Here is an 18844-nt window from a genome sequence, read left to right on the forward strand (position 1 = left end):
TTTCCCTGAGTGCCAACATTTTTCAGTTGACTCCTTTCCTTCCTTTTTAACCTCCTGCCCCTCATGACCCTCCATTTATATAAGAAAGGTTGTATTATTTACTTTTCTTTACATTTTTTTCCTTTAAAAAAGGGATTCTGAGGGCAAAACCAAGCTGTTGCTGAACTCAGTCAGAGACAACTCCCAGCCTTTTGTAGGCCTGGCTTTCAAGCTGGAGGTGGGTTGTTAATTTTTTTTCTCCATAATTAAGCAAGAACAGTTAAAATACAGGGCATTTCCTGAGCTATATAAATAACCAATGAGCTAAGTAGGGTTTATTGGCACCGGGCCATTGGTAATTAATCCCCAGGAAGTGTCCTTTGCAGGAATTGTTACTGGTTTTATGAATGAAACACATTAGACTTCTGTTTTTAAGTTTTTCAGTAAATTTGTAAAGGTTTGTGCATATGCTGGACTTGTTACTTCATCAGTGCTCGCATCACGTGGCTGAAGTAAAGGTCTCCACAGGACAGATGCCGAGTACATTAACCAGCTGACTTGCTTCAGTTGTTTCTAAATGTTTTGTGCTGATAATATCCAATTCCTGCAGGCTGGCTTAGAGAGCTGAATACAGCATGTGGTGTTAACCACAGTATTGCTATACCGTGCCTATTTTCCTTAGGCATAGAAAACAGCAAATCCAACCAAGGGAACTACTATGACCAAATTTTAAAGGGCTTCTTTCTTTCTGCATGGGATAGACCTTTCTTTCACGCAGCAGTTGCATATTACAGTACGTGGCACTGTGAGTCAAACAGCACCTGTGCTGGCTAGCAGAAGCACTTATCTCTAGCATTCAGTGTACACTGAATCCTAGGTGTTGGGTTTTAAATGAGTATGGCCAAGATAAATGACCCAGCATAAAGAACTAACCTTGTAGGTGCAGACATTGATTCTTCTCACTTGTACTGCTCTACTTTTCCAGAGATAGTAGTTAGTAGGGCTGTGCGAAACGGCACCGTTCCATTTTGCCTTGAGTTTCGACGGTTCAAGGGAACAGCCTTCCATTTCAAATTTAATTTCGGTTTGAAACAGCTTTTCCGTTCCGTTCCCATCTAGCGCAGGGGATGGGAAGTCAGCCCAGCTGGACTGAGTTCGTTTCCCCAGCGCTGTGGTCAAAACATTTTGACTAGCCTCATTTTGTTTCGAGGCTGTTTTGCAGCCCTTTGTTTCATTTCAATTTTGATGTTTCGACCTCGAAATGAGTCAAAATGAAACGGCCAGCGAAATTTTGCACCGCCCTAGTAGTTAGTAGATGAAAAGCAAGAAGAAAGATGAGACAGAGAAGTAGGTGGTGATGGCTGTGAAGAGGATACTGACAATAGCCCAATTGTAATTCCACTCTACATTGAGCTGTCATAGAAATAAACAAAGCAGTTATTAAGAGTCCAATCAAAATGAGTCATCCCATTTATGGACACTGATTTTCATGTCAAGACAATTTTATATCGTTCTGTTAAAAAGAATTGTGCAGCCTTCTCTGAAGCCTTTAATCACCAGGAGACTTTTACTGTTTGATCTAGTCAGTAGTGACAAAATCTGCCAGTAACTTTCCTTCAGAACTTTTGTTGATATCTTCTGCTGTATATGAATGTATCAAAACATGACTGAATTTAGAAGAGTTACAATATTTGTATTCCTTTGTATTTTTGGAAGCTTGATTTTTACTTTTTGTGTTGAAAAGTGTTATCTTTAGCCAGGTACAGATGTTCAGCTTCTACCGAGATAATTGCTTTTCTCTTAAATCAAAAATGGCTGCTCTGGAAGAAAAATAACCTGGGAGAGTGAACTTCTATACATTACACAAGCTTAACTTTTCCTGGGGACCAGGATTCATGGAACCGGGGGAAAGGCCCCCTGCCTTCCTGAGAAGGCAGGGTCATCCTGGTCTTGAGAAGGTGTTGCAGGCTAGTTGCTCTGCTCCTCCCATAAACCAAGAGGTGAGGGAAGTAGCAGCCACCTCTCCCTGCCTCTTCCCCAAACCAGACAGTCCCAGTTTCAGGAAGAGGCAGGGGGCTTTGCCAACTTCCACTGGCTTCTCTTTGCCCCTGCTTCTTGGCTGAGCAGCAGGATGGCAAGTTTAAAAGTTGGTGGCCAGAGATGGGGCACCAGGAAAGCTTCTGTGTGCATGGCTCCCAGCCGCTCGTTTCTAAATTGCTGCCCCTACTGCTCAGCTGAGTAGCAAGGGGCAAGAGCAAGCTGGAGGGGCAGGGAGCTGGGTGTACAGAGATTTTCACCAGCCTGGCTCCCGGCCCCTCTGACTTCCCTTTGCTGCATGAGATGAGCTGCTCTGCGATGGCAGCAAGGCTTGGGAGCTTTATCACTGCAGCAAAATACCTTTGCTTCACCCTGCACTGCTCTGGCTCAGCCTGGGACAGTGCAGGGTGAGGCAAAGGACTCCCAGAGTGTTGCTGCAGTGGCTGAGTACTCCCTTCTGCTCCCTGCGCTCCTCCGGCTAAGCCTGGAAGAGTGCAAGGAGTGGAGCTATTCTCCTGTGTGAGAGAACCAGGAGGGTTCCTGTCATGGGAGAATGTACACCCTTCCTGCTAATCAGATGATTGACAGGATGCGGGGGCATTCTTCCAGGGGCTGGAACCGTTCCTGGCTGCCTGTAGCAGCAGTTGCTTTTCAATAGTTGCCAACTGCTGCTTGATAGCCTGCCCCCTTCCCAGGCAGGGAAGTTCTCCAGCTGGGGCTTGTACAGTTCACTTCTCAGTTGTTTTTCTACTGTAAGAAATTTCTTCTGGTAGAAATGTGTGTCTGTACACAGCCTTTGTTCCGTGTCTGGTATGAACTAAAGCAGTACATTTTGTCTTGGTGGTTTATTGCAGACCTACTGAGGAAAATGTTACTGAACAAAGTAAGTGAAAATTTGGTGGCATCCTTAGATGCAGACTAGTGATTGAGCCTTCTATTTGTATGTCTTATGTAGCAAAGCTGAGGGCTGGTGCATTATGGAGCTGTGGAGATAAAGAAACTTGTTAAGAGATACTAAATTCCAACTAAGAGTTGAGAGAAGGATTGAGACTATTTAGCAATTGGAAGTAGGAGTTCAAACTGTTGAACCCAAATTAAAAATCCTTTAACATGGGCCAGTACAAAGCATGCATAGAAAGGTGGAGCTTTTGACTTTCGTAACCTTAAAGTCTCTTTTTAACACATTTTAACTTGTGTGCTGTTTTCAGGCTGGCCGATTTGGGCAGCTGACATATGTTCGAGTTTATCAGGGGATGCTAAAGAAATCTGAATACATTTATAACACCAGGACAGGAAAGAGGGTGCGCGTGCAAAGACTGGTTCGTATGCATGCAGACACACTGGAGGTGAGTGTGGAAATTGGAGCTAGGACAAACTTTGGATGGCGTTATCCCTTTTTGAGGCATGGTTTGAAAAGTGAGGTGCTACTTTCCTATCGCATTAGTTGGAGATGGTAGAGATGATCTGCTCTCACTTGGCCCTGTTACTGTAGTGTGGGCTTCACAGGTATAACTGGATACTGAAGTATTCTTTTTGTATTATTTTTTTCCATTGAACCAGGAAGATTTTCCACACACATTTGGTGCCAAATCCTGCAACAGGGTTTGTTGGCTTTGGGATAAAGGAAGCCAGGTGTGACTTTTTCCCTATAGATTCCTTGCTTGGATCTGCTTTATGAAGACTGTCTTCCTTCTTCTGACAATAAGTATCTTGAATGAGGTTTTAGAGTTATTAAAACTATAAAATGTCTCCCAAAATGCTACAAATATAGTCCCTGGTAGAAAAGATGTCACTGTAGGAGCCAACTGGATTTTCTTCTGGAATTCGTGTCATTTTAACTCCATGGCTGGGTCAAGACTGCATGAAAGTTAGAAAGTGATACTGGCACTGTTTCTCTTTGGCAAGCTATTATTGCAGTTGAAACCCCCATACATGCTTCTACATTGAAATCTTAGTGAAAAAAAAATCATATTTGCCTATGTACAACACATTTCAATCAAAGCTGGAATCTTCTAAAGAGTTGAAAAGAGTTGGGCATTCAACTTCCTTAAACTCAGGTTTGTATCATAGCTCTTTCTGTTTGAAACTGGATGTAGTTGTCTGTGTGCATTAAATACATTCCGTTGCTTCCTTTCAGTACCATGCAAAAAGCTAAACTTGCTGTTTTCCTTTAGGATGTAAATGAAGTTTATGCAGGAGACATATGTGCATTGTTTGGAATTGATTGTGCAAGTGGGGATACATTCTCTGATAAATCTTGTAATCACATTTCCATGGTAAGTATAACTTTTTCAAACACCTGATTCATTGCACACTGTAGGTTTATCAGGATTTTATTCTTAATCCTGTTTTTAGTTTAAAAGCTCAGTTTATTTTAGATAAGTGACATACAGTTAGAAATTACTTGAGGAAACGTGATATTGGTTTAGAATCATAAAATCATGGGAAATTAGGGTTGGAAGGGACCTTAGAAGATAATCTAGTCCCACCTTCTGCTCAAAGCAGGACCATCCGCAATTAGATTATTTTAGCCAGTGCTTTGTCTAGCTGGGTCTTTAAAATCTCCAAGAATGGAGACTCCACAACCTCTGAGTTATCTGTCCCACTGCTTTACTACCCTCCTAGTGTGAGAGTTTTTCCCAATATCTAACCTAAACTTCCCTTGCTGCAACTTGAGACTATTGCCCCTTGTTCTGTCATCTGCCACCACTGAGAACAGTTTGGCTGCATCCTCTTTGGAACCTCCCTTCAGGTAGTTGAAGGCTGCTATCAAATCCCCTTTCAGTCTTCTGTTCTCCAGACTAAATAAGCCCAGTTCCCTCAATCTTTTCTCATAAGTCATGTCCCCCAGCCCCCTCACCATTTTTGTTGCCCTCCACTGGATTCTCTCCAATTTGTCCATATCCTTTCTGTAGTGGGGGCCCCAAAACTAGAAAAAATTGTCAAACCCGCAAGGCTGCCATTTCCAGCTGGGAAGCTCAGGCACACATGACAGGGCTTGAACTTCTGGTCCCTAGCACACTACACAAGTCCCTTGGCCACAGAACCTGAAAAATGTTCAACTCAGCAAGGGCCACTAGTTCAGACTGAAGATCAGGTGCCCACACCCAGACTTTCAACTCACAACCTTTCAGCTGGCAGCTTAACACCCAGGCCCCTTAGCCATGGAACAGGCCTAAAACTTTTCTCAAGCCTACAAGGGCTGCCATTTCTAGCTGGGAAGTTCAGAGCCTCACACACAGGCTTGAACTTGCAGCTTGATGGTCCCTAGCTTGCCACACAAGCCCCTGGGCCACAGAATCCGGGTCACTTTATACTATAACAAATAAAAAAAAAGTTGGGGTGTGTGTAGATAGACAGATAGTATGTTACAGAGTAACATACAGAGTAACACACTTAACACCAAATATTTTCAGCTGTAAGGGACATGATTACTATTTCTTTAAGCATAAAAGGTTAATACAGAGAGGGTATGTATGCCCACACACCAAATAGCCTTTGGGTAGAAAGACAACTTTGTATCTATACATATAACAGTGTTAGGAACATGAATGCAGACCCAAGCAACAGTACTAGAACTGTATATTCTGCAATTACCTTGTGTACTAGGGCAAGGTCCTAGTATAATCTCAAAATGAATTACATAATTTTGCAGTCTTACTGTACTTGATATAAGGCTGAACTAAGCCACACCATGAAAACTATGCTGTGGGAATCCACAGTTTCTGAACCCAAAACTTCAGTTCTACTGCAGGTTTGTTATTTGATAACTCTTTATAATCATTACAGGAATCAATTCATATCCCTGATTCTGTCATTTCTGTAGCCATGAAGCCTTCTAACAAGGTAGGATAAGTATAAACAAGCCTATAGAAAACTTTCTTGTCCAAGTTACCTTCCCTTGCCGTTTAGCAGTTTACTTGAGGGAAATGCTTTGTATTTGTCTAATCTGGAAAAATGAATATAGTGTTAAAGTGTGTTAACTTACATGTTTGCTTACGCGTATGTATAAAAGTGTTAGCTGGCCGTGACTAACTGTAGGGGTTTCTGTAAATTAAGAAGACTTTCCCTGTTGGCATAGCTTTAAGCAGCTAAATCATGATAAAAGTTCTCTATCTGAGTTAAAAAACAGCTGACTCCAGTCTTCTTTCTTGACCTCAGTTATGACATATTTTCCTGGTAGGATAGATATTCTTTATTGTATTGTACAGACTGTTCACCTTATCTTTTGGGGAATAAGTCCTGTTATAAATAGAACTGAGTAAATATGGTAGTCTAAGATAAGGGCTCTCCCTATTTAACTTTGGGGGGGAAGACCCTTGTCTTAGAATTGCATGAGGGCAGTGGGGAATGGGAGGCAGGAAGCTGCTGTGTATGGCTCAAACTCCAGCCCCAAGGTGGGTTAGGACCATAGCTGCTGCCTGTCCCCAACTACCTCTGCACCCCACAATTCTCCCTTCCTCCCATGCAGCCCCTGTCCCCCGCTTCCCCACCCTGGTTGTGCCAGCAAGCTTTATCTATGCTGCAGCCTGGCTTATTGAGCATGGCCCCAGCCCAGCCTGTAGCAGTGGTGTGCAGCCCACATGGCTGCTACAGGGGCTAGTGTGGCTACTTCTGGGGCTGGCCTGGGCCTTGTGCTCAGTGCCCCACACTATAACGAGGTCAGAGTCTGCCAGAATGGAGCAAGGGTAAGGATGGAGGGGGAGGGGGGAACGTGGGGGAGGGAAGGGGCAAACAAGCAGAAAGCAAGGTGCTTGACCTCCCCACCTGCCCTTCCCCACTGTCTGCCCCCCTGCAGCAATGTTGGGGGGTGGGGAATGAATTAAAGATGTCCCTCCAATAATTAGATTCTATACATGGAAAATTATAACAGATTTAAAATTTTCCATGTATAGAGTCTAATTATTGGGGGGTCATCTTAGATTCAAGTAAACACAGTAATCTGTTTGGGGAGGCAACTCTGAACTTCGTTGCAAGGAAACAGTTCTACCTGTCTTGTTACTTGCTGCATGTTGAATATTAGACAACAAAACTGATATTTTTTACATGTGTTTGGATTATTTTAGAATGACTTGGATAAATTTGCAAAAGGACTGAACCGGTTTACAAGAGAAGATCCCACCTTCAGAGTCCACTTTGACGATGAGAACAAGGAAACCATTGTTTCTGGAATGGGGGAACTACACTTGGAAATCTATGCTCAGGTGATTATTAAAGCTGAATCTGAGAGCTGGACTATGGGTTGGGGAAAGTTTCCTCCTAACTTTGCCCTTAGGATACTGGATGTGTTGCTACTTGCTATGCACTTTTAAAGACAGCTGACTTAATCATGTAAAAGGGTTAAATATTTTTATTTAAATAAAAATATATGGGGCCCAGTTTGGCAGCTGGATGCCTGGGGGTCATATGGAGCTAAGAGGGATTTTCAGAGACACAGAATTCCACTCTTGCAGATCTAGTGCAGGCATGAGGCCACTGTTTTTAAGTGTATAGAAATCTTTACACTATAAGTTGCTAAAAGTATCTGCGTAAATAATTTTGGCTGCTAATGATGGTTACTAAAGAACAATTGAATCTAGAGAGCTGTATGTTTTTTAATGTTTCTGGGATTCCTTTCTTTCTACTACTTTCTTCTTTCTTTTCAATCTACTTAAATTTCTGTCTTTAAAAAAAAACTTGTGGCAGGGAAGGGAAACCCCCAGTAGATCATAATAAATATTGTCCCTCTATCCATACTGCCTCCTTTTTGGGTTTCCCACAGGACTGGGGGGAAAAATCAAGAAGTGTAAAGGAAAATGGATTGTAAAACTAACTGAAAGGAAGGTTTGTTTGGGAGTGAAGGGAGGGCAATAACTTAAGCCTATTCTGATTGATTGATTGTTAAATATAACACGACACATTTAACGTCTCAGTAATAAAGATATTGCCTATACAAAGAAATGATTCTAATTGTTTTTTACTGTTTCTGCAGCGAATGGAAAGAGAATATGCTTGTCCTTGTACAATGGGAAAACCAAAAGTTGCCTTTAGAGAGAGCATCGCAGCATCTGTACCGTAAGTATTAGCATAATATACCAAATTAGCCTTGCACTAAATTTATTGTTTTTGTTATAGATTTACACTGTAGAGAAATATAACACTTCTCTTGACTTGTTTGGTCAAGATAAAACAGAAAAAAAAGAAGGAAGTTTAACTGACTGAACATATTTTTACTTCGAATCCTATATACCTGTTTGCTTATATAACCCTTCTGTCACCAAAGCATCTCTTATTGAAGTACTGGATGACTAGTCCTCCTGTTTTGGCTGACGGCTGTTTTGTGTTACTTTAACACCGTGCTGTGGATGCCAGAGAACTTGCATTTGCCAAGGAATAATTTCCTGTGGATAAAAAGTACATGAGGTGTTGAAGAAATGGAAAGATTACTTCCTTAGGACAATATTGACCTAGAATATGTGCTTCTGTTTATGGGTATGTCTGCAGTGCAGTCACAGGTTTAACTGTAGTTTATGCAGATATACTGAACTGACTTTAAACTAAGTAGATTAGGTACTAAGAACACAGGTCAAGATGGGCTAGTTGCCCTGCATTTACCAAGGTCTGCAGAGAATTCTGGAGTCTGCTAAGCTCCTATTGACATAACTACACTGTTACTGGCTCGCAAATTAGCTGGTTTAAGGTCAGCTGGAAATATCTTAGCTGTTGTTAGACCTTGGATTGCACTGTAAACATGCCCTTAGAATCCCAAACAAGTGTATTGGTAGGGAAATAAGCCTGTGTGTTGTTCTAGAGTTAACTGAGGTTGCTTCCCACTAAAATGAATGGTACCATAGATACATAAAAGTTACTGAAAGTGCAGAAGGATATAGAGTGCCAACACTTGGAAGGGGAGAGGAATCCTTCCTCACTATTGATAAGTGATTTCTGACAGCAGATTGTGGTATCTAGAGCTGCAGGTCTAAAACTCCCCTCTCTCTTTCCATCAAATGCATGTTTCCCGGTAATAAAATGTTTACAGGAGACCCAGTTGTCCAGTGAAGGATGGTTTATGATGGTGTCATTTGAGGAACTTGAGATGCTGCTTCCACTGGTACCAGAAAGGCAATTCACAAATTTATAAAAATACCCCTTTTGCTTTGCAATGAAATAAGTTTTACCTGGGACACAAAGTCATGAAGCAGGACTGTGTAGTCAAATTCAAGATAATCATCATTTCTTCTCTGGGAAGAACATAAAAGATAAGACAATGAGGACTAAGATTCAAAGGCTTTTTGATTTCACTTCCCTCTACCCCCCACCTCCCCATTAAGACCCATCATGCAGTTGCAGCTGGCCATAGTTTTAAAAAAAAATCTGTGAAATGTTGCAGACCAAACTGCTAGTAGCTGATATTAGTGGGTAAACAGATGAAACTTAGGTTTGCTCTGTGCTGCACTTCATGTGATTCCAGAAAGCATCTGAAAGGGAAAACACAGTTTGAAGCCACATGGGTTGCTCAGACAGCTCTATTTAAAAAGTTAAGCTTGATTAATGTAGTGTTTCTTTTCAGGGGAAATACTGAGGCTTTTATTTTCCAAACTACTTGTTTGTTATTGCTGACTCTCTTATTCTATTTACTTATGTCCCTATGGAGACTCTTTGCTTTGGCTCTAGATTTTAGGTTTTCTTTTACTCAAAATAATTTAGAGTTTGTCCTATTTGGCATTTTTGACCAGTTTATCATTTAGGAAAACCTAGTTACACAGGAAATGGTAAGCAGCAGAAACTAGTCTGTATTTTAGAGCAAGCAAATACTGTTGTACAGATACCTCATTAGTGACACTACCACCAGTACAGTTGGATGAGTTGCCAACCATGGGCAGTGATTTTCATAAGTAGTGGGGTGGGGAAGGAACTATAGTTAGCCATTACTCTTTGCCAGGGAGCCAGTTTGTTCCAGTCCTGTTAGTACTAAATCTTCCTATTATACATCTCATGTTTGCTGTCGGTTCAAACATAATGCTTTCTGCTCCCTACCCTAATCTGCTGCTTTGCTTAACACTTCCTTCCCTGGGCTCCCTGCCTCAGCTGTAGCTTTGTTTTCCGCTCCTTGCTGTTTCAGCCACTGTGCTGCCTTTCCCTTTTGTGGTCTGCCATGAGCTACACACAGAGGCTGCCAGTGCCACTTGTGGCCGACATGCCACAGGTTTGCCACCCCTGCTTTACATAATGTGTGCATGTTTTAAATACAGACCTAAGATGAAAGGGATAATTTACAGAGAGACTGAATTGCACATAAATATCCTGGGCATCCAGCACTATGAGATTCAATATGCAGGATACTAACAGACTGCATATTTAAGGAAGGTGGGGGGTAGTTTCTGACCCCCACAGCATTGCCAGATGGGTTTCTCGGGGGCCCTAGGAAGTGGGAAAAGGTGCTGGCTTCCCTGTACAGTTCTACACATTCAGCAAGGGTCTCCTTCTTCCCCCTTTTTTCTGTAGAAAGAAGAGCCAGTAGGGTCCCTTTTTCTCTTGCTTGCTTCTCTGCAGATATGCATTTGCTTCCGACAACTGTGGATAAGTGTGGGATTTTCAAATATATGTGAGTTAGAAGAACAAATCTTAATTTGTACAGTAAGTCAACAAGGAGAAGAAATTAACTAGATTATAAATAGGCTGAGATTTGCAAGAAACCATGAGAAGTCTCACCATCCTAATACCTTATGAAGGTAGAATGCAAAGACTAAAGTAAAGGGTAAAGTGAGAATGGAACATTGCTTTGCCCAACTCTCTGTCTTGGGTCAGTATAAAAGGAACACAATTAGTACAGGCCTGAAACTTGACACGGTTGAAATGTTATCTTTTCTCTAGGGTGACGATTCATCCTGCCCATTGCAGACAGTTCTAAAATTCAGTGTTCATGTGTTCATGCCTGACCTGCTTCCTCTCCTGCTCTAAGACAACCACTGATGGGAGCAAAAATTAATAAATCCTGTTCCCAGGTTGAAGCTGTAGTTTTTCACACTCAAAGCCTCATTTGAATTCACTGGGAGCATTAACTACTCTGGTATTTGTACTCTGAAAGATTGTTTTAAACAGCTGAGGACCCATCTTGACAGCCTAAGTCCTAAATGGTGTCAGTTGTGAATATTCTCAATGTCAAGTGTTGTTGGTTTACGTTTCAGTATTGAGCCTTATTGTGTTGGACAACTGTTCCTTTAATTGGTGGTTTTGGCTTGCAGTAATTGCAAGAGAATAAAATTTCACCAAAAAATTCTGTTATCCTAAAAAAGGCAGTTAAATGAGGAAGTCCATAGAATTCCACTGGCATGAACGCCATGTATTCTTTTGCTGAGGAAACTTGTTATTGGCCCTGTTAAGTAAAACCTTTCCCAGATCAGAAATCCACATGGCCTTTTGGTCACAAAAATTGGGTTATTTTTGTAAAGGCTATTTTAGCTGTTACTGACCTTAGTCATGTATTGCTAAACATAGCATATACCAGTAAGAGTTTAAAGGGAAGGAAGGAAGGACATTTAATGTCTTATCTTTTTTCTACATGGATTTCTCCCTTCCCTTTTTTTAATGACCACTACATAAATTTTCTGAGGGCAGATGGGGGCGCAGATAACCATAAATGTTATCAACAATGACCGTGCTAGTATGTATTTGGGAACATTAACCAGTAAGCATGCTGTTCTAAGCCAGCTAGATAACTGATTAGCATCCAAGGCAAGTATTGCAAGAATCATTAATAAGAGCTCTCTTTCAGTCTTACAGTCTTAAAAGAGAAAAATCCAGAGGGTATTTTCTCCACTATACAATTTTCCCAAAGCAAGAATATCCGTGTCCCTTTACAATATTTACAAAATGGAATTCATGAATAAAAGTAAATTAGGCAAAGCCAAAGTAAAAACTAACAATGTTTGGATTTGTTAAAGATTAAATTGAGACTTGGTTCCTTGCTTGAATATCCTTTAAATAAATTAACAAATAGTGAAAAACCAGCATGCTAGAAACATAGATTTCCTCGTATTGGAGTTGAGATGCAGCCGACTGCTGTTCCGTCAGCTCACATAGTAGAGAGAGATCAGCAAGTGATAATTAGAGGCTTGAGGGTGGTGTAGGTTGAAAGATAAAGCAGAGTAGTAATAAGTAAAATAGTGTGCAGAAGAAAGAACATACAAAGTTAGGGAAGTAAAGTAATCAGATAAAACCCTAATCAAATAAAGTGATCAGATCAGAGATGAAACATCACAGCATATGACTAATCATGTGATATGCTATTGTCTCCAAGAATATGCAGGCACTGCATTAAAAAAATATCAAGTAAAATTAAATTAATAAAGGGAAGGAATTATCTACATAAACAGTTCAGTAAGAAGAAATATCTTCTTTTACTAAACCAGAAAGAATTTATTAAAGTGCAATAAAATAAGAAATCCATAGAAAGATTCAAAAAGCAAATGACCATTGATTAAATCCTAAGGCTATGCTTTTCACAAGGGCTTTAGGAATCATAGTTTTAGGTTGGTTTGCACGTCAAAACCTTTTAAACTTTTGGGAGGCAGCAGTTCCTTTGGCATATTAGATAAGAAGCTGAGACATGGGCAGGTTTGGCCTATAATTCATATGCCCTTTGCCAGCTACTTTTAATTGCATCCATTATGTGGGTGATTCCATTATGACCTAAAATCACGGTGTTACATATGAATGTGACATAGGACCACTGAATATTGCATTTCTGAAATGTGTTGAACTGATACGGTGATGAGTACTGAGACATTTCACTGCCCTCCAAATTTTCTTTTACTATTAATACATAATACTAAAGGGTACTGAAGGAACTGGCTGATGTCATAGCAGAACCACTGGCATGGCTGTTCGAGCGCTTGTGGCGCATGGGTCAGGTCCCAGAGGACTGGAGAAGGGCCAGTGTGGTCCCTATTTTCAAGATGGGGAGGAAGGAGGATCTGAGTAATTATAGGCCAGTCAGTCTCACTTCCGTCCTTGGAAAAGTCTTTGAAAAGATTATTAAAGATCATATTTGCATGAGTCCAGTGGGAAAAATAATGCAGCAGGGCAACCAGGATGGATTTGTAGCAGGCAGATCATGCCTGACTAATCTAGTTTCGTTTTATGACCAGGTCACAAAACGCTTAGACGCAGGAGTAGAGGTGGATGTCATTTTCTTAGATCTTAGGAAGGCCTTTGATACCATATCTCATCCCATTCTCGTAAATTAAGAGGCTATGACTTGAATGCTTACATGGTCCGGTGGGTGGCAAATTGGCTTGGGGTTCAAACTCAGAGAGTGGTAGTAGACGAGTTGGTATCGACCTAGAAGGATGTGGGTAGTGGGGTCCCGCAGGGCTCAGTCCTTGGACCTGTACTGTTCAATGTCTTCATCAGTGACTTGGATATGGGCGTGAAGTGTACTCTGTCCAAGTTTGTGGATGATACTAAATTGTGGGGGGAAGTGCACACTCCAGAGGGTAGGGAATGACTGCAGGCAGACCTGGACAGGTTGGATAAGTGGGCAGAACACAATAGGATGCAGTACAACAAGTACACCTACTGGCTGAGGAATGACCCTCTCAGCAGCACAGAAGCGGAGAGGGATCTTGGAGTCATAGTGGACTCCAAGATGAACATGAGTCATCAGTGTGACGAAATCATCAGCAAAGCGAACCACACCTTATCGTGCATCAGCAGATGTGGGGGTCGGACTCGATGATCCATTGAGGTCCCTTCTGACCCTAGCATCTATGAATCTATAACCAAGGGCACTTACACACATGCAGGGAGGCTGCTCTGATGTGCTGTAAATCCAGTGTGTCAGAGCAGACTTAATTTATCAAGTCTGCTGGAGTGTAGAAATTAACGCAGAAATGAACCATACTGTATCAGTTTTACTGTTTTGAACTAAAGCTCGTCGAATGAGCTTTAGTTCAAAGTACCCCGCCACCATTTTTTTAGGGCAGGACTAATTAGCACAGCTCGCTAATAAAAGCGCCCCGCCTCCTGGAGCATGTCTATGAAGCCCCAAGTGCCTGCTTTCAAAAGTAATTGTGGTTCCAAGGTGGGGAAGGAGAAAGGATGAGAAATGCATCAGTCAATATGTGCCACTTTCAGGCTGCAACTTCCCCCTAACTGGAATAGAAAATTGTCTATGAGCTTTTGCTGAGAATGAGGAAAGAGGACCCATTAAAATAAATAAGGGATTATCCTAGTCTTAGTAGGACTCATAGATTCTGTAGCACTATATACATCTGTGTGTACTGATTCTTCTACAATCTATAATATCTTGGAATATCCTTAGATAGCAGTTTAATTGCAAAGCACTGATTGGTGCACTGATTGCTACTTACCACCTGTCGAACATCTCGAATTTGGGCTAGGTTGTACCATGTGTTTTCAGTTGAGTTCTGCCATATAATGTAATCACAGGCAGAGAAAGCTAGATGTCTGATGGGCTCCATTTCTGGGGGCACAATGCCAAAACTGTCTAGGATCAAAACAAATATAGTAATCAAGATTTTCACGCATTTGATGTAAAACATATTTAATCTCATCCTAGCAGCTTCGCTTTATCTTTCAAGTGAGGATTACATTCAATGAACTTATGTCTCACTTGGTATAACTCTATTGTCTTGCAAGACAGAAACATACCTACTACTACTACATAGGACACTGATTTGGGAGAACTGGGTTCTAGTCCCAATTTGAGCACTTATCTACTGTGTGACCTTAAAGTCACTTCACTTCTGTGATCTTGCTTTCCGCTCCTATATTTCATCTGGTTTGTGTATGTAGACAGTAAACTCTTCAATAGAGGGATCATTTTATAGGTGTACAGTAGAGGTGTGCAAAATGGGCCATATTAGATTCAGATTTGGATTCGGCCTGAATTGGGGACAGTGATTTGATTTGTTGATTCAGATCATTGTCCCCGATTTGATTTAGCCGAATCTGAAGATTCAGTGTTGATTCAAAGAATCAGCAATTCGGCCGTAGACACAGCTTTAAATGTTTTTTCTACGTACCTCGAGGTACCAGGCACAGCTCATGAACACTGTGATGCTGGGGCAGGGTATGTGACTCCCAGCAATCAGCCATGGGGGGACCCCAGGTGCCCCCCAGACCCAGGAAGCACCAGTTGCTGAGCCGCGGACCTGGAAGTGGACCGAAAGTGCTTCTGTTCCACTTCCGGATCTGCTGCCAAGCATGCTGGGGAGCCCCCTGCGCTCCTGTGGGATGTTCCATCTGCCTCAGCATCTCAGCATTCACCAGCCGCCTAGTACCTTGAGGTATGTAGGAAAAACATTTCAAGTTGTATCTATATCTGATTTGCCAAATCTTTCCGAATCTCTTTGATCTCTTTCGCTGAAAGGTGATTCAGAGGGTTCCAATTTGATTGAGAGAGATTAAAGGGTCTCCTGATTTGATTCGGAGATTTGGCCACCAACTCTCCGCCGAATCAGATCAGGGACTGAAGCTTTGCACAGCCTTAGTATAAAGTATAGAGTCTATTATAATGACATCCCATTTTCATTTTAGATTTGGGAGCTATTTTAATGCTCAGAGCTACAAACAAAGAAGAACAATCTTTTTTTTTTTAAGATTAGTTTAGTGCAGCTGGCATTGGCTAGAACTTGACTGTGGAGGGCAGACATTTCTTACAAAACCCATTTCCTTTCATCTTTGTACCTGGAATATTTTGTGCAACTAGTGGCTCCTGCAGGCTCTTAATTCTGCTGTAAAACTTGTTATCTGCTTCATCCGGGTTCTTCCCAAGTTCTCCTTCCACTGTGAAATGCACTTCTGGAGCACTGTGTTGGCTGCGCAGGTGGTAGAGAACCTCAGCAGTGCAATTAACTGCATGACCCTGTTACAGAAGTAATTTCATAGATTTAATCCAGTTTTAGTTTAAAAAAAAGAAAAGACAGGAGTTAGTATTTAGAAAAACCATACTGTATCAGTTTTACAGTTTTCTGCATTAGACATTTTTCCCTGAATTGGTGAAAGTAAAGACAGAATGTTTTATTAGAATATTTTGTGCAGGGTCAGTCTTAATTTTAAAATATATTTACATTTTACTTTGGGTAGCTTACACAAAAAATGAAAGTCTAGTAGTGATTTAAAAGGGGAAAAAGTAATTTGAGAGAGTACGCAGTATTATTTATTCAGCGAAAAGAGTTAACATAACTTCTGTCATTTGGAGGTGTTACATCATGATGGGAAGCAAATGAGACAAAAAACATCTTTGACTTAGGTCAACTACCATTTCTCAACTTTCATATCTTGATAAGATTCAGCAGAAAGACTTTTTAGCTTTTAAGCTGAAAAAACATGGGTTACTTTCAGGTGATAACTGGTCCCCCAGTCTGACTTGGCAATAAGAAGAAAGCCAAAACTTATGTATTGTGCACCAATTTTACAAGCAGATCATTTTCAGACAATTAACTGGTAGTGCCTAGAGTTCCTAGCAAGACAAGGTCCCCATTCTGCTAGCCTTTATAGTTGTATGTAATGAAGAAATGGTTCCTTCAAAGAACTGGCAACCCAAGTAAGTAAATGAAGCACAACTCACTTCCTGGGCAGTGTCTTTCAATGTGAATTCAAGGTGATATTTATGTCCAGTCCCTGGAATGTCCTAAAGTGAGGCAATATAAAAAAAATATTTAAAACTCTTATGTTCATGCATTCTGTCAACTGTTCCAATTAGTCCTGTGAGCTATGACAAAGGAATACCACTCTGCACAGTACCCATGCAACTCCGCATTATTCTCTTATACACTGACCAACTGATTCCTCAGTTGGTGTGGGCAAACTGAAATCCCATGTGTATTTTAGAAATGACAGTGTTGGGGGTGCAGTTACACCAGAGGTCCTTCCCTCTTGAACACATTTCAGACTTGCAGTGGAGGTGTGCTCAAGCAAGGCTGCTGTGCAGTATGGAAGGACTGAACCTCTACCTGATGTGACTGAACCAGATTTTAATGTGGGAAGCAAGATTTATTTAGTAATATCTTTTGTTGGACCAACTACATACTTGGTAGAAGAATAAGACAAGTTTCCTAAAACAAAATGCCATTCCTCAGGTTGTATTATAATTGCATTGTAACCAGCACCAGCTCCAAACAATGGGCCTGATTTCATTCTGTTAACCATGCAAGTGTGATTCTGTCCCATCCTGTTTAAAGCCCTACTTTTGTGACATGCCATTGTCTTAGCCTTAATTCTTTGTCACAAAAAGCAGCAAGATGACGCATGGACTTTTTTTGTGTTAAACTGTTTTGCAGGCACTTAAGCAGGGTGGGAAAGGATCCTATTTCTACCTAAAAGATGGAACAGGATCTGGCTCAATATTTGCGCAGTATAGAAGATATTCAATAGAACAGTTGCTGCAAGAAGTTACTCATCCACTTCACAATCACTAGGTTATTTGTGTTCTAGCTCTGGGGTGGCTAACCTGTGGGCTGCCTCTGTGTGGCAGATCAGGGAGCAGATTTGCAGGGAGCAGTTTGAGAAGGGGATCAGTGTGGCACTTGGGGAGGGTGCTAATTTGTGGCACACTGCACTGCTTTAAATGCTGTTTTGATGTGATTATACAAGGACCTTATTGGAGGGCATTGCAAATACAGTGGCAGCTTCCTCTCCGTAGGACACTGCATGCAAAATAGGCACAAACCAATTAACATTTTCCAGGTTATATCACCACGTCCTCAACAACCCACCTTTGAGCAATCCGTGCAGATGCACTTGAGCTCATTTGTGCCAGCAAGATAACACAACAGCAAGTACAGTACAGAGAGAAACCAGAACATGTGGGCTTATTTGTAACACTCTTGTAATTTACATTGCACTCCATTTTCAAAATGCTCCATGAACCCCAGACAAGGTTCTTCAGGCGAATCTGATATCTTTTATTAGACCAGCTTAAATAGTTGGAAAAAAAGCTGATCCTCAGTAGGATCTGGTGAAGAATTATCTCCAGTTTAGCACTGGGAGATTGTCATCAAGTCACTTTTTTGCAATATAATGCAATAGCCACTAGATAAGAGTTACTTGGCTATCAGACACCTGCACCGTCCAGTGATCTTCTGCCTACCTATAAAATATGTGAATGTATCTTAATAGCAGCATCAGTTATGACTAGGCAGGTTAATCTTTAACCTAAATTACTGAATGCCTTGCAGGTGATTTTCAACCAGTAGTTGGAAATCTTACACAGAGTGGTCTTAAGCAGAGAATAAGGGTGGGGTTTGCAATTCAGGTTTGGAAATAAAAACCCTGAAGTCTGTTGCTTAGGCAGGAATTTGTAATAACCATCCAACAGGATCTTCTTTGATTTGAAAAAGGCCACAAATCCCTATCAGGGAGGAAGGAAGGAAATGTTGAACTGTGCCCGAGTCTCTTGTGGGCATTTGTGGTGTGTCTGCTCCGCGCCAGCTCCAGGGGCGCTGGTCTCGGTGTAAGTCCGGGGAGGAAAACCCTGAATGATGCCGAGAACAGCTTCCTTGGCCAGACTCCTACTAACCCCTACTGTTGTTTTGCTGGGAAACAAATCTCAAGGACAAAATAACTAAAAAGCCCTGTCATTTTCGACTAGATGTTAAAGGGGGGGCGGGTCTCAGCCAGCAGCAGCTGCACGAGCCCGGGGAAGGGAAACGCCGCCTCGTCACCCCGCGGCCGCGGCGGGAGGAGGGGGCGGCTGGCAGGTCCGTGGCACCGCCCGCCGGGGCTGCACCTGGGTGTGGTCAGGCCCCCTGCCCCGTGCCGGCCCGCGGGCTCCCGGCCCCTCACCTGGAGGCGGGCGCGCCTCACGTTGGACAAGGTGAGG

General features: G+C 41.8%; 2 protein-coding genes across 2 annotated transcripts in view; one reads left to right on the top strand and one right to left on the bottom strand.

The window, feature by feature from the left end:
* The window catches only part of GFM1 (G elongation factor mitochondrial 1), a 51186-nt gene that overhangs the window by 17719 nt on the left and 14623 nt on the right, over positions 1-18844 (top strand). Inside the window, exons 8-13 of the mRNA XM_025215085.1 lie at positions 133-217; positions 3225-3362; positions 4191-4292; positions 5806-5862; positions 7083-7220; positions 7988-8070. Coding sequence (XP_025070870.1) covers positions 133-217; positions 3225-3362; positions 4191-4292; positions 5806-5862; positions 7083-7220; positions 7988-8070 — 603 coding nt within the window. The remainder of the gene's footprint in view (positions 1-132; positions 218-3224; positions 3363-4190; positions 4293-5805; positions 5863-7082; positions 7221-7987; positions 8071-18844) is intronic.
* On the bottom strand, positions 8096-18843 carry LXN (latexin; the record flags this gene model as incomplete). Its single annotated transcript, XM_006016477.2, has 6 exons — positions 8096-8396; positions 9174-9236; positions 14370-14506; positions 15709-15886; positions 16592-16654; positions 18808-18843. Coding segments are annotated over 6 exons (570 nt in total), but the record flags the coding sequence as incomplete, so codon positions are not given.

Source organism: Alligator sinensis, unplaced genomic scaffold (genome assembly GCF_000455745.1).
Source record: "Alligator sinensis unplaced genomic scaffold, ASM45574v1 scaffold60_1, whole genome shotgun sequence".
NCBI lineage: Eukaryota > Metazoa > Chordata > Crocodylia > Alligatoridae > Alligator > Alligator sinensis.